Source organism: Piliocolobus tephrosceles, chromosome 3 (assembly GCF_002776525.5).
Source record: "Piliocolobus tephrosceles isolate RC106 chromosome 3, ASM277652v3, whole genome shotgun sequence".
In the NCBI taxonomy this organism is placed as follows: domain Eukaryota; kingdom Metazoa; phylum Chordata; class Mammalia; order Primates; family Cercopithecidae; genus Piliocolobus; species Piliocolobus tephrosceles.
In genome coordinates this window covers 118,222,771-118,238,509 of record NC_045436.1, presented here as the reverse complement: position 1 = coordinate 118,238,509, position 15,739 = coordinate 118,222,771, and the positions used below count along the sequence as shown (strand labels likewise).

General features: G+C 36.6%; 1 protein-coding gene across 3 annotated transcripts in view; it reads left to right on the top strand.

Annotated features, from left to right (window-relative positions):
* Window positions 1-15,739, top strand: part of SLC4A4 (solute carrier family 4 member 4) — a 396,122-nt gene that overhangs the window by 212,216 nt on the left and 168,167 nt on the right. For all 3 annotated transcript variants that reach the window (XM_023190242.2, XM_023190244.3, XM_023190245.1), the window contains exon 7: window positions 6,785-6,861. In XM_023190242.2, coding sequence (XP_023046010.1) covers window positions 6,785-6,861 — 77 coding nt within the window. The remainder of the gene's footprint in view (window positions 1-6,784; window positions 6,862-15,739) is intronic.

Below are 15,739 nucleotides of genomic sequence, written 5' to 3'. Positions count from 1 at the left end.
CCTAGTACTCAAAAAGATTAATTGACAATTACTCTTGAATATAGACATTTTCTAGTAGATTTGTTATGCCAGCAAAGGGAGAAGAAAGAACATCCATGAGTCAATGTGGGTGTAGAACACATACATTATTCTGAAATGACATTTATTGTTAGTTTTATGGTCCCAAGCAGTGAAAATCAGACCCATACCTCCAAATATTCTGACAAGAACATACAGATCCACTTGTATGTCTATTACATGTAAGTTATCTTAGTTGTTTTTTTGTGCTACAGATGTTATTTAATATTAAGAATAAAAAAGATTCAATTTATTTCATAGGCCATGAGGTCTTTGTTTTAGCTTGTCCCTGGGTTCTCTATTGGCTCATTATGGAGGTATGAGGTGAGGAGGATGTTTATGTGTCATTGTATTACATTAATATGTACGCATTCAAATATGTTCTTTCTGTGCCATAGATTCTCCTCACCCCTTTTTATTGTAACTAATAGTTATAATTGCAAAGGACTTTATGAATTGCTACATGTGTGCTAAAGAATAACAATGATTTTCAAACTCAGTACAGAATGTAATTAATTTTTATAGCAACAGTATGTACCTGCCAAGTGGGTACTTTGAAAATGAAATTGTTTCTGATTGTGTGAAACTGCTTGAAAATGCGATTCTGCAAAGCTTTCTTTTTCTTATGGCCAGAAAATAGTGATATGGAAATTAATTATGATTATGCACTTGAGACTGGTTCTTCTGCTTTTCTTTCTTTTTTTTTTTTTTTGTTTTAAGGAATCTTAAAAAACACAAAGTTTCTCAAGAACAAGCATAAGACGTTTTTACGCCCTGGATTTTAGGTAGAAAGGGCCTACTGGTTGTAGCTTTGAGTGAATGAATCACCGCTTGCCCAAGAAGCAACATACTTTAGGGTACACTTGTATTTCACCTTTTTGGTGCAAGGTGACATTTTTCTCTAGCATGCTTACTTGCTCAGGATTGCAGTATAATGTGTTTACATTATAGGCCAAAATCTAAGTAGAAAACACTGATTTATTCTGACAGTATGTCTTCTGAAATGTCAGATGTAAAATATTCACAAGAACATTGTTAGGGACCTGTTTTTTAACACCTTCCCAGGTTAGCAAAAAAGCCACACACAACTTTCTGATTCTCATGTATAATCTGGTTGATAATCTCTTTTGGCCCTCATCTTTTTTTTCTTGGATTTGGGTGATATGTTTCTGGAAAAGGCTGATTAAACAGTGAGTTTCCAAAACAAAATTATTTATTTGGTTGTATAGGCGAGGATTCAGAGGAAAAGCCAGATAACCTCTTTGTGTGTTTATGTGGCAAGGATGATAAGTTAATGATTTGCTTGAGATATGATAGTTTAGAGCAGTAGCTTGGAGGAGGGCAAGGTTATTAGACTTACCTCTCTGGCGATACCCCTCCAACATTTATACTTCTTTCAACTTAGATTCCGACTCGTATAGATACTGTTAAGATAACTGGTTTATTTAGAGCGGTGGTTCTCAATCTTCAGCATGATTCAGAGTCCCCTGGAGGGCTTGTTAAAATGCACATTGGTGTCCACCCTCCCTGCTGATACCCAGAGTGTTGATAGAATTTGTCAGGCATATTCAAAGAAGAATTGGTACTAAATCTTTTGACACTATTCCACAAGATAGAGAAAGAAGATGAAGCCAGCATCACCCTAATACCCAAAGCAGGAAAGGATATAATCAAAAAGCAAAACTACAGACCGATATCTTTGATGAACATAGATGCCAAAATCCTTAACAAAATACTAACTAACCGAATCCAACAACATATCAAAAAGATAATCCACCATGATCAAGTGGGTTTCATACCAGGGATGCAGGGATGGTTTAACATATGCAAGTCAATAAATGTGATACAGCATATAAACAGAATTAAAAACAAAAAAAGTCACATGATCATCTCAATAAATGCAGAAAACGCATTCAACAAAATCCAGCATCCCTTTCTGATTAAAACTCTCAGCAAAATCGGCATACAAGGGACATACCCCAATGTAATAAGAGCCATCTATAACAAACCCACAGCCAACATAATACTGAATGGGGAAAAGTTGGAAGCATTCCCTCTGAAACCTGGAACAAGACAAGAATGCCCGCTTTCACCACCCCTTTTCGACGTAACACAGGAAGTCTCTAGCCAGAGTAATCAGACAAGAGAAAGAAATAAATGGCATCCAAATCAGTAAAAAGGAAGTCAAACTGTCACTGTTTGCTGATGATATGACCGTTTACATGGAAAACCCTAAAGGCTCCTCCAGAAAGCTCTAAGAACTAACAAAAGTTTTCAGCAAATTTTCTGGATACAAGATTAATGTACACAAATCGTTAGCTCTTCTGTACACCAACAGCAACTCAATGGAGAATCAAATCAAGAATGCATCCGCTTTTACAGTAGCTGCAAAAAAAAAAAATACTTAGGAATATACTTAATGAAGGAGGCAAAAGACATCAACAAGGAAAACTGTAAAACACTGCTGAAAGAAATAATTGATGACACAAACAAATGGAAACACATCCCATGCTCATAGATGGGTAGAATCAATATTGTGAAAATGACAGTACTGTCAAAGTAAATCTACAAATTTAATACAAATTCTATCAAAATACCACCATCATTCTTCACAGAATTAGAAAAAACAATTTCAAAATTTATATGGGATCAAAAAAGAGTCTGCATAGCCAAAGCAAGGCTAAGCAAAAAGAACACATCTGGAGACATCACACTACCTGGTTTCAAACTATATTAAAAGGTCATAGTCACCAAAACAGCATGGTGCTATTTTAAAAAGAGGCACATAGACCAATGGAACAGAATAAAGAACCCAGAAATAAACCCAAATACTTACAGCCAACTGATCTCCAACAAAGCAAACAAAAACATAAAGTGGGGAAAGGACACCCTTTTTAACAAATGGTGCTGGGATAATCGGCTAGCCGCATGTAGGAGAATGAAACTGGATTCTCTTCTCTCAACTTATACAAAAATCAACTCAAGATGGATTAAGGACTTAAATCTAAGACCTGAAACTATAAAAATTCTAGAAGATAACATTGGAAAAACCCTTATAAACATTAGCTTAAACAAGGATTTCATGACCAAGAATCCAAAAGCAAATACAATAGAAACAAAGATAAATAGTTGGGACTTAATTAAAGAGCTTTTGCACAGCGAAAGAAACAGTCAGCAAAGTAAACAGACAACCCACAGAGTGGGAGAAACTCTTCACATTCTGTACATCTGACAGAGGACTAATAACCAGAATCTACAACAAACTCAAACAAATAAGTAAGAAAAAAAAAAATCCCATCAAAAAGTGAACTAAGGACATGAATAGACGGTTCTCAAAAGAAGATATACAAATGGCCCAACAAACATGAAAAAAATGCCCAACATCAGTAATGATCAGGGAAATGCCAATCAAAGCCACAGGGCAAAACCACCTTACTCCTGCAAGAAGGGCCGTAATCAAAAAATCAAAAAACAGTAAATGTTGGTGTGGATGCGGTGATCAGGGAACACTTCTACACTGCTGAGGGGAATGTAAACTAGTGCAGCTGCTATGGAAAACAGTGTAGAAATTCCCTAAAGAACTAAAAGTAGAACTACTATAGCAGCACAGTTCACAATTGCAGAATCGAGGAACCAACTCGAATGCCCATCAATTGATGAGTGGATAAAGAAACTGTGGTATATTTATAGGATGGAATACTACTCAGCCTTAAAAAGAATGAATTAATGGCATTTGCAGCGACCTGGATGAGATTGGAGACCATTATTCTAAGTGAAGTAACTCAGAAATGGAAAACCAAATATCTTATGTTCTCACTGGTATGTGGGAGCTAAGCTATGAGGACGCAAAGGCATAAGAATGGTACAGTGGACTTTGGGAACTTGAGGGGAAGTGTAGGAGGAGGTGAGGGATTAAAGACAACAAATATGGTGCAGTATATATTGCTTGGGTGATGACTACACCAAAATCTCACAAATCACCACTACAGAACTTACATAGCCAAATACTGCCTGTACCCCAGTAACTTATGGGAAAAATAAAATAAAGAATTGGTCTTGCGTGGGTGTCAATAATCTGCCTTTCTAACAAGTGTACAGGTGATGTGGATATTGCTGGTGTGGAGACCTCACTATAGAAACCACTGATTTAGAGCATTGGGAAGGATTTGTCTCTGCTTCAAGGTCTTGGGAAGTCAGGATGGGGAGTTTGTTAGGGAGGGGGATGGAAAAAGATTGAAGAATGCTGATCATCTTGCTTAGTTACTAGAAATGTTGACTAGCAGACCCTTGCAGTGTTAAACATTAGCGAAGCTGTTAATATTAATTACTTTTATCAGTGAGAATCAGAGAAAGTTAGGAGAGGAAACAGATTTGATTATTTCTTAATACTAGTCTTCTCTTCCTCATCTGATTCCTGCATTTTTCTTAGACCTGCACCTTTCTCTTGCTCCTCATATAGTATAAATATAGATAGCCATACTATCACTGTCTTTCAGAAATGCAAAGAATGATGAGACAGTATATAAGGTTTCTTGGAAAAGCTGTCACATCAATCAAGATTACCATTATAATGAAAACCTCATTAATTTGGCTTCTACCTATTCAGATTTTGCAGCAGTTAGGACAGTGCTTGGGCTGAAATGTGCCTTTACAGTATTTATAAAGAGTGCCTATAGCAAATCAATGACTTTAGGCTATTGGCTAGGAAATTTAAATTACTTAATGGAAAACTGACTTAAATTTATTTCAGTACTGCCACTTACATATGAATGATTTGATGAGTAGAAAATTGTCTTACCTATTTATTTACGTAAGCTATTTTTAACTTATGATTAGGATTGCTAAGGCTTCATTGCTTTAGGATTGTATAATTCATATTTCTTCACTTATTCAGGCAGAACTTTTATCCAGTTAGTCCAAATAGCTGGTTTTGTTTTTTTTTTTTTTTTTTTTTTTATGATACTTTAAGTTCTAGGGTACACGCGCATAACGTGCAGGTTTGTTACATATGTATATATGTGCCATGTTGGTGTGCTGCACCCATCAACTCGTCAGCACCCATCAATTCATCATTTATATCAGGTATAACTCCCCAATGCAATCCCTCCTCCCTCCCCCCTCCCCATGATAGGCCAAAATTGTCTGTACTCATCATTTTCTATTAGTTTCAATCTCAGCATTATTTGGGGGCATTCAAGATTGTACCGAGTGTCTTTTGTTTTGAGTGGACACTAGAAATCTAATATGTGGCTCAAAGAAGAAAATGTGCCCTGCAAAGGGGTTCTTTTAATTTTGCACATAAAGCACATTTTCAAATGTTATTTTCCTTTGAATAATGCCCTGTGCTTAAATTTTCCTAGAATAAAACACCCAACCAGGTAAAAGATTTAAGAGATCTAGGCCATGCTTACTCGATGAAATGCAACAGAGTGGAAAATATCCTGTCTTGCCAGTTCAAGGAAATTACAATTTTTCTGATCTGGTAGTTAAAAGGAATTATATTTAAAGAGCCGCTGTTATGTAGGCATTAACTTATTAGGGGTAGGTTTTAGTCTTTTGTGAAATTATGTGTTGAAGTCTTTATCTGAAGGAATTAAAGTCTGTAATCTAAAGAATTATTTGGAAGCAAATGTGAAGCTATGTTAGAACTTCGTTGCTTCTTTTCAACCCTTGTCCTGTTGCTGTAAAGACCAGCCTGAGTCAGATCATTGAGGATTAAGGATGAATGCATTACTCAGCACCCTGCAGCAGTTGGGTCAAACGTCTTGGCTTTGAAAAGTTAGTGTTTTTTGCTTAGCAAGTCTAGAAATTTCAAGTCCAACTGCAGAATGAAAGTTCAATAATCTCTTGATTAACATGGTCTACTTGAAAACAGTCTGTGGCTCTTCTACATGTCCTTCCTCTCTATTCATGTATGATAGTGTTTGAAATCATTGGATGGATCACCAGTGAACCATATTGGCAGCTGCTATATGGTCAGGGAGATTGGTTCCCATGTAGTATTCCGATGACATCTATCCTTTCACTTGGAGAAGAGATTTAACATGTTAAGGGGGAAAAGAGGATTTGCTTATTTTATTCTGGCAAATGGAAATGCAGAGAAGTAAGGGATCCTGTGATAACACTACATTGAGGCAAAGAGTGAGGATTCTAAATCAGATGCCCACTAAGGAGAAATATTCTTGATCCAAGTGTTAGCCAGAGAAGGGAGCACTTCGACCAAGACTTTTCAGGTTGATCGGAGTGAGTGGCGTTCTAGGAAGGGCTGCCTAGGCCTCGGGGAGAGGAGGTCTGGGCCTGGCATCCAGGGTCAGCTCTGCTGAAGATGAGGAAGCAGCTGCTGTCTGCAGGCAACAGGAAAAGGAAAGGAAACCAGATAGATTCGCATGTATGTAAAGGGCAATGACAAAGAGTGAACAAAACCAGGAACAAATTTATTGTTATGCTTATTGTCTTAGAAGTTTCTTTCAAAGTTTAGCTTACCTTGAAATTGAACCAAGTTAAGACCGAAGTCTTAACTACGGTATTTGGGATTTTATATACTTTGCATTTAACTATGTTTGTACTCCAACCTAGACTCTGGAAAACTCTTCAAAAGAATCTGAGAGTGGTTAAAAGTATCATCACCATTTCCATCATCATCTACTAGTGTTTATTAAGTATACCATCACAATCTTTGTGTTCTTGAAAAGAAGTCTTTAATTAGAGTTTACTTGTGTTTTTCCAGGTAGCCCAGCCATGACCCATAGGAATCTGACTTCCTCCAGTCTGAATGATATTTCTGATAAACCAGAGAAGGACCAGGTAAGCAAAAAATTCTTGCTTCTTTGAAATGTAAGAGAACGTATATCTAAAAGATGCTGAGAAAGGATTAGAGGTGATGGTTGCTTCACTTAAAATGGACCTTTATGTGCAGACAACAGTTTTCACTTTTCTCGGGAGAAGGAGAAGCAGTGTGTGAAGGGAGCTGAAATCACAAGGGAAAAATTTCAGTCTACTTCAGCTGTTGCAGATTTATTCACTTGGGCAATTAAAATCTTAGAGAAATAGTTGTCTCAGCTTTAAAATAGTAATAACCTCTGACTTCTGTTTATTGTAGGGATTAAGTGAGATAACTTATGAAAAAAGAATTTTGGTAAATTATAAAGAAATACTGGCCAGGCACAGTGGCTCATGCCTGTAATCCCAGCACTTTGGGAGGCTGAGGTGGGGAGATCACTTGAGGCCGGGAGTTGGAGACCAGTCTGGCCAACATGACGAAACCCTGTCTCTACTAAAACCACAAAAATTAGCCAGGCATGGTGGCACAGGCCTGTAATCTAGCTACTCCAGAGGCTGAAGCATGAGAATCGCTTGAATCTGGGAGGCAGAGGTTGCAGTGTGCTGAGATCGCACCATATATACTTGTTTGTCTGTTAAAACATGTAGTTGAATGAAGAGCAATCAGGTTTTGAATATCTGTTTGCTTTCTTTTGAAGAAAATATGGTGTAAACTGGGCCATTTTTTCTTTCATCTGAGTAAATATCTGTGCAAGAAAATTGTATTTTAAGAATATGGCATGTGGAAAAATGATGCCTCCTAAATTAAAAAATTTCAAAGTTTTGAAGAAATGAAAGCAGCATATTTAAAAAATCATAGAAATCTTAAGACTGTTTCCCCAGGGTTGAAGGGGAAGTAGCATATATAGGAAAGAAGAAGGCACATGAAGCAAGAAAATCTGGTCTTACTACTTATTCCAAAACTGGCTAGTTGTGTGATGATGGACACTAGTTTTGTTCTTTGCTAAGAGGAAACTATAATATATAACTCACCTCAGAAAATCAAATATCTGATTCTTGCTCTTTTAACTTGCCGTTTGTCTTTTGATATAGTAGAAGAGTATGGTTCTAGTTGGCTTCATGCTTGATATGCTAATTGCACAGTTAGCCTTCCGTATCCATGGTTCCATATCCATGGATTTAAGCAACCATGGACAGAATGAAAATTGTGTCTGTTCTGAACACATACAGACTTTTTTTCTTGTCATTATTCTCTAAGTAATACATCATAGCAACTGTTTACATAACATTTATACTAGGTATTGTAAGTAATCTAGAGCAACTTAAACTGTATATGAGGATGTGTGTAGGTTATATGCAAATAGTATGCCATTTTATATCAGGGACTTAAACATTGTCCAATTTTGTTATCTGATGGAGGTCATGGAATCAATCCCCAACAGATACCGAGGGATGACTTGTTCTCTCTTTCTGCCTTTTAAGTGGGTGAGTTTGAAGATTCCTCTTTTCACACTTTGCTGATTTTTTCCAAAAAGCCATATTCATGATGGTGTTCCTCTTTAACTGGCAGCACTTACAGTAGTCATAGAGATTTTTAGGCCTTGGTGAATTTTAGAAAGTATGGGAAGTGTGTACATTCCATTCCATTCTCCCCTCCCCTCCCTTCCCCTCCTCCATATCTCTCTCCCTCCCTCCCTCCCTCCCTCCCTCCCTCCCTTCCTCCCTAGTAGTGTCTTCATCATCTCAGATCTGAATTGCTAGAAAAGCTGTTGGAATTGATCCCCTGTCCCCATTTTCTCTCAATTCAGTATACTTTTTACATAGTTGCCCTCATTTTTCTATTCTACATTAAAAATGGATAATGGCTTTCTATCATTTTAAGTTCAGGACTTCTTGATGACCTTTATGATGCTCTGGAATCTGAAGTTATCCATCTTGTCTTCATTTATTCATTTGTGTTCCCCAGAAGAGGGACTCTGTTTAGGTCAGGACTAATTTCTTTACTTACCTCCCGCTTTACATTGAGATAAATTCTTGATTCCTTGAGCTCCTCCTTCAGATGCTAATGTGGATTGTCACCTTCCTTTCTTTCATCTGTCTACCTCTTGAAATGATCAGGAAGAAGAGCATTTAAATATGGGTACATTGGTAGGTACATATCTGTAATGGAAAAGGGAGAACTCAGGCCACTAGAAGTTGTCTTAAATCTATTTCGCACATTTTGTCTCCATTCATTGTTTACCAAGCCATGCTGATTATTTGTAAGGTTTGCCATGAGTCTTAGTACTGGATAAGGCAGTATACTAATTAGGCTTAGGAATATCTTGTTGAGTTCTTGAGGAAGCCTTCTTTTATTAAGGGCAGCTCTCCTCTTGCCAGGAATTTGACAAGAGGCAGCTGGTAAATGCTGACAGATACATTTACTAACTTATTGGGTCTTTTAATATCTGGGCATATGCAGAAAAAATCTGATGGCTTAAGATGCGTATTACATAAAATTTTGATTCCAGTAGTAGAAGAAATATATGGAACATTTTTTGTGGGTATTGATTTTGTTATAAAGCCCATGGGAATGGAGTCTTTAAAACCAAAACTAGCATCTCATAGTGATCAAGGTTCATGTTAAGATGAAGCGAGGAAAATTTAATTCAGGAATGTTCCTTTTGTTTTCAAAGCCAGCACAGGAAGGTTGATGAATATATAATTATAAGAGCAAGTATTAATCTAATTTGTGTCTATTATAGGATTTAAAGTTAATCCAATGAGTTCTTCACGAAGAAATTCCATTCTCTCTTCCTACCAGAGTTTGAAGAGAGGCTTTTGTAACTAATTCATAATCTCTTCTACAACCAAAGGTACAGGTACAGAAATCAAACTAATGTTTTCAGTTTCTATACCTACTATTTTGGTAACTTCAAACACAAAAACTCCTGGATCATTTTAGGGCAAGAAAAAGGAAAATGGATTTGCAAGTAAGACGAAGCTGTGATAAACCCTGGCTTTTATTTATTTATTTATTTTACCTATTTTTTCTCTGTTTGGACAGGAAAAAAAAAGGTTTTCAGGCTTATATTTGTTTTGAGAAAGCTTTATAATTAATTAGCCAGTGTCCTGGAAGTGATCTTGGCGGTAAACTCAAACTTGTCTTGTGTACTTGTCCAAGTTGGCTCCAAAAACTTCCATCTGACCAGCACTGAAATTTCTGATTGACTGATTATTCTGCCTGGATACAATCTGAACAGTTGTGATGGTGCCTTGCAACTTCCTGGAGCTGTCTAACTTCTTAGTAGCACAAAGAATGGGTTTAATGTTCAGAGTTATGAAGAGGAACAGAATTGCTCTTTCTGACAGCTACATAGTGACAGAATTTGAGGGCATTTTTTTTATGAGATTCTGTTTTGGGAAAACAGAAGAAACAAATCTGTGGGCTGCACTTTTTCTTTCTGGCTTTGCCAAGCCTATGTGCTTACGATTTCAGTAGCGGCTGCTTTATTGAAAAACGGCTTAAAATAGTTAACAGCAGCAGAAGAGCATAGCCAGAATTTAGGTGATTCAGTGCTTCAGCCATATTCTAACTTGGATGTTATATTTATTAAGCAGAAAAACACCTGTGGAGAAATAGATTTAAAAAATACATCTGGAGTTCATCTAGTTGTAAATCTACATAAATAATCTCTTCTGTTTTGTTGCTATGGAGTATTTTTTTACATTATCTAATTGTATTTCTTGATTACCTTTGATTTATTTTTCTGTTTCTTCTTATTCTTTTTCTGTTCTTTTAAAAATTTACATGTGAGGTGGGTTCTTATCAAATGCAGTGGCTTTAGTTACAGTTTTCATGTGAATATGGCTTTAGCTATGACAATAAGAAAGAGCTTTTTTCTTCATTTTACCCCTTAGCTTTAACTCTTGTAGAAATACTGTGCTTAGTGGTGCAATGGCTTTAAAAAAGTTGACTTTTTCCAGGTTTATTAATAATGCAATAACATCTCACAATTACATGTCCAACCTCAAGTGAAATTGTAGTCTGTTGATTGCAGTGGATGCAGTAGATGTAGAAATAGCCTGCAGATTCTCAGGGGGACACTTGAGGTCCACATAACCTTGTAACTGCTTATCTGGTTGTTATTATTTCTGTGATATTCATTATCTAGCTGGCTAATCTGAGAATCTATTCCATAGGTCTCGTGGTGGAGTTTTGCATAAGTTTAATTTCTAAAACATATTAGAATCATTTTTAGCACTGTCTATTGCCTATTATGTTTAAATATATTTTGCTGCCTTGATTCCTACGTTTGAAGTCTTGGTCTTTTAAAGAAATAGACCTGAATTTAAGTATTTTGTCAGAAAGTATGAGGATGAAACCATTAAACCATGTATAAGTTTAAAGTTGCTAAGCCATAACTATCTTAAAATGAGATCTAGAAGGAAACATCCTGCGATTATTGGGGGAATAACTCCCAATCCTTTTCTTACACATACATGATATAGGAGTGAGTCAACCCAGTCCACTGAGATGACTTCTTTTCATGATTTTGAACGTAGAGTTCCATCCCAGGACTCACATAAAGCTTCTCTTAGCATTAATAGTTATTTCATGCTCACAGTGAGGGAAAAGTACAAAAGCACCTCCTTTTTCTTTCCATGGCTCAGTCAAGAAAACCTACAGTTCACACTGAATATGGGTGGTCTTACTTCACCCTTCAGAGGAGGTACAGTGTCTAAGAAAGGTTCATGTCTTCTGAGGTTATAATAATTGTCTTTAGCCTGTTTTCAGGGAGCAGTGAGACATTACTTTGTCAGAGGAGCTCCAGAGGGAATCACATCTGTGAAAACCTAAGAACAAAAGCGTGTTGTGAGAAGGTAGTTAGGGTCCTTAGAGGTCCTTAGTCACTACAGTTTTGGTGACTTTGGTGAACATCTCTCTGGCTCAGCACCTACAGCTTTCCTTCAGCCAAGTGTCCCTGAGGGGAACTTGTATAGCCATGCAGTGGTATCCTTGGGCCCCTTTCACAGGGAAACAGCTTGTGCTTAGCTAATTAACAAAACATGTTTGTCATTATCTTTTCCCTCTCTACGAGAAATTTGGCTTAAGATAGCTTCCTTTTCCCATTCTATGCTTCTCCCATATTCTTAAAGCTTAAACAGTTGACAGGGATTAGTAGGGTTTGAGAAGCATTGATATTAGTACCAATTTATAGAACGTATGTATTTTAAAATTGGGACAGTTGCATTTCCACATTTATTAATGTTGTACATTCTTAAAAGCTATTTGTCTGGAATAGAAAATTAGCACTCATTTTAGAATGGGTTTTGTATCAGCTTTAAAATGAAGCAGATGATCCTATATGAAGTAAACTGAACTCTATCTTGTGTATTATTTTAGGAAAAAAGGAACGTTTTGTGAAATTTAGAGCTATGGTTTTAATTAACTGCAGCTACAATGAATTTGAACTCCTAAAACACCCCGTCACTGCATGCAGCTGTGATTTGAATTCATTCATTCATTCATTCATTCATTCATTCATTCATTCATTCAAAATGTATATTCTGTGCTAGAAAATGTTCTTAGTTGTGAGTTCCAGAAGTGAATGAAACAGAGACATCTTTTGACTCATGGAACTTACATGCTTTTGGGAAGAGAGAGACAGTAAAAAGAAAAACAATAAATACATAGGATAATTTCACATAATCATAAGTGCTATCTTGAAAATAAAGCAGGGTAAAATGGAGAGGTACAGGAAAACTATTTTAGGGAAGAGGGTTAGCCAGTAAGGAGAGGATCTGGGGAGAGAGGTTTCTAGGCTGAGCAAAAAGCAAGAGTAGAAAGCTAAGGCAGAAATGAAGATGGTGTATTCAAGAAACAGGAAAAAAAGTGTCATAAGTGACTGGAGCAAATGTAGCAGGTGTGCAGTGGTAGAGAAGTCGGGAAAATATGCTGGAGGCCCTTTTTATTTTATTCTAAGTGCAGTGAGACACTCTCTTAGGATTTTTACCTAGAGTGTTGTATGTTCTGATTTACATTTTAAAAAGCTCACTAGAGATACAATGTGATAGGATGGAGAAATTTGTGAATGTTTTGGATCATCTGGTGTTATTCCTATATTAAGTATTGTATGAGTACCCAAGTGCATTAAAATGAGAGCTCACAGACCCTTAAGAGCCCATTTCTTAATGTGTTAGCTATAGCCATTAAGACCTTATTACTATCAGCAAAGGAAATTCTTCTGTGCTGTAGAAATATTGTAAGAAAGAAAAAGAGTTTCCCAGTTAAAAGATCATCCATGTACTGTTGATTATATTACATTATTAATTAGTAAATATTAATTATTGAAATATTTAATGCACTAGAAGTGGGTGTAAGCCACCAAGAATAGTGAGATTGAATTTCTGAGTAATTATATTTGCACCTGTAGTCCTCTTGATATTATTGTTGGCTAACATCAGGCATGCCAACTGGCTAATGACACATGATTCATGAAACCTTCACTGGAGTCCTCTCTGAGGAATGGTAACAGGAAACCTTCTTAGTCTTTATGGTTCACAAGGAGCATCAGGATGTGTAGGAACAGGACAGAACAGCCAAAAAGGGATTCGGTGCCACATTCTTACCTGTTCCTATGTAAGAATTGAACTCTGGTAGCACTGTATCCCTGTATTCAACATTTAACCAAAGAAGTTGTAGCTATTACATATCTTAATAAACTGGCATGTTTTACATTTGATGTCACTTTTTTCTCTTTTCAATATGTAGCATTCTGCCAGTATGCCAATACCAGGAATATGCCTAGAATATATTTCAGAGAACAGTAGCATGCTGTCAACAATAATCTTTGATGGACGTATACTCTCACATCACAAGTTACTTACTTACATCTGACAGAGACTTCATAAAAGAAACGAACATTTTTCTTCTTGGAAGTGGCAAATTGTTACAAAACCAGAAAACAGCAATACCTTGTGATGAACACTCTTAGTTCATCTGAGTACAGTTTTTAAAACTTTATAACAATTGTAAATATATATAGGGAATCATTCTTTCTTTTTTTTTTCTTTTTGAGACAGAGTCTCACTCTGTTACCCAGGCTGGAGTACAGTGACACAATCTTGGCTCACTGCAGCCTCCACCTTTTGGGCTTAAGCTATCCTCTTACCTCAGCCTCCTGAATAGTGGGGACTACAGGTGTACACCACCATGCCCAGCCAATTTCTTTTTGTATGTGTATATATATATATATATATATATTTTTTTTTTTGAGATGTGCAGTTTTGCCACATTACCCAGGCTGGTCTTGAATTCCTGGGCTCAAGTGATCTGCCTACCTTGACCTCCCAAAGTGCTGGTATTATAAGCATGAGCCACTATGCCCCGCCCATGGAATCATTCTTTATTTACTGTAGTAACATGTTATTATCCACAATGTTTTTAAAAACTTTAGAATTTTCTGATTCAAAATATACAACAATGCTGTAAAATTTAAACAAAGCAAAAGTGAATAAAATAAAAAGTGAAAATTCTTAAATTCAAATCCTTTAAAATAACTGCCATTAGCAGCTTGATGTTGAGTCTAATGAACTTTTCTGATACACGAATACTTATATATTTATATATAAATAATAAAAATGTGATTGTATTGTTCTAAAATTTGATTTTTTTAAACTTAACAATACAGTGGACACCTACCTTATTCTTCCTAAAGGCTATATAGTATATGTGAATTATATTTTATTGATTCTATCTTCCATGACTAGATATTTTCAGTTCTTTGCTGTACCAATAAACCTTTAAGAAGTACCCTTATTATAATTTTTCTACATTCTTTCATGAGTATTTCTGGAGGAGAAATTTTTGTAAGTGGAATTGCTGGATTACCATGTATTGCAAATTTAATTACCTTCCCAAAAGATTATATTAGTTATGTTCTGGATCTTTAAACACTTTATTGAATCCGCCTCCACTGCTAAGATACTATTTGCCGGTCAGATTTTAGTTTATTCTTTATGTTTCACTCCACTGAAAGCTTAGCAACTCAAAATGAAAAGAATCTCGGTATCTAGCATTTGCCTCCCAGCTCACTTTGGGGGCTTTTGTCAGAAGCTTAAAGCATAGAAATTAAAACTGGGTTTATTTTCCTGATGTAATTGGATGTCCGAGCTGGCTAATCACTTGTATTCTGAAGTAGGGAGGTGAAAAGTGCAGTGGGTAGACTTGGCCACCTGTCTGTTTCTTCTTGCTTTGACTGAAGATGTTGCTGTTCCCAGCTCTGAGAGGGCTTTTCAGGCTCTGTGGGAATTTCCTTGGCAAACAAAAAATGGCTTCATCTCAAGAGCCCTTCTTGGTGGTCAGCATTTGGAACAAAAAGAAAAATTGCAAAAAGAGTTGGACAAGTGTTCCCTTTGAATATTATTCAACACATTTGCAGCTTGGATCTACATCTCCCTTCTTTTCCATCCCCCAACCCCCAAGAGAATTTTAAATGAACATATGGCAGGCTATACAGTTAGTTAAATAAAAAGTTTTATACCGTATACGAGTGCTTTATTAGAAATTTTGAAGGAGTGTTGTCAACTGAAATGGCTAATAAAAAGATCAGCCAACACTTTTTGTTTTTACATGTTGGGGCATATTTGCAGATTCTGCTGCTCCCCAATTTCCCTCTCAATAGGGAATCTCTGCAGAATAAATTTATGAGGAGGTCACACCATGGGAAGAAGTTTTTCCTGTTCTTCTTTAGAAAGAGAAGAGCTCCCCACTGTTTCCAGCTCACTTGTCTGATTGATCCAGTGGCTGGTTGATTTATGTGTCTCCGCAGAATCTCATGACCTTATCAGTCACTAGCACAGCTTTCTGGTTTCTCCATGTGTTACCCACCAATGGGCTGACTTTACTCCCTAGAACTGA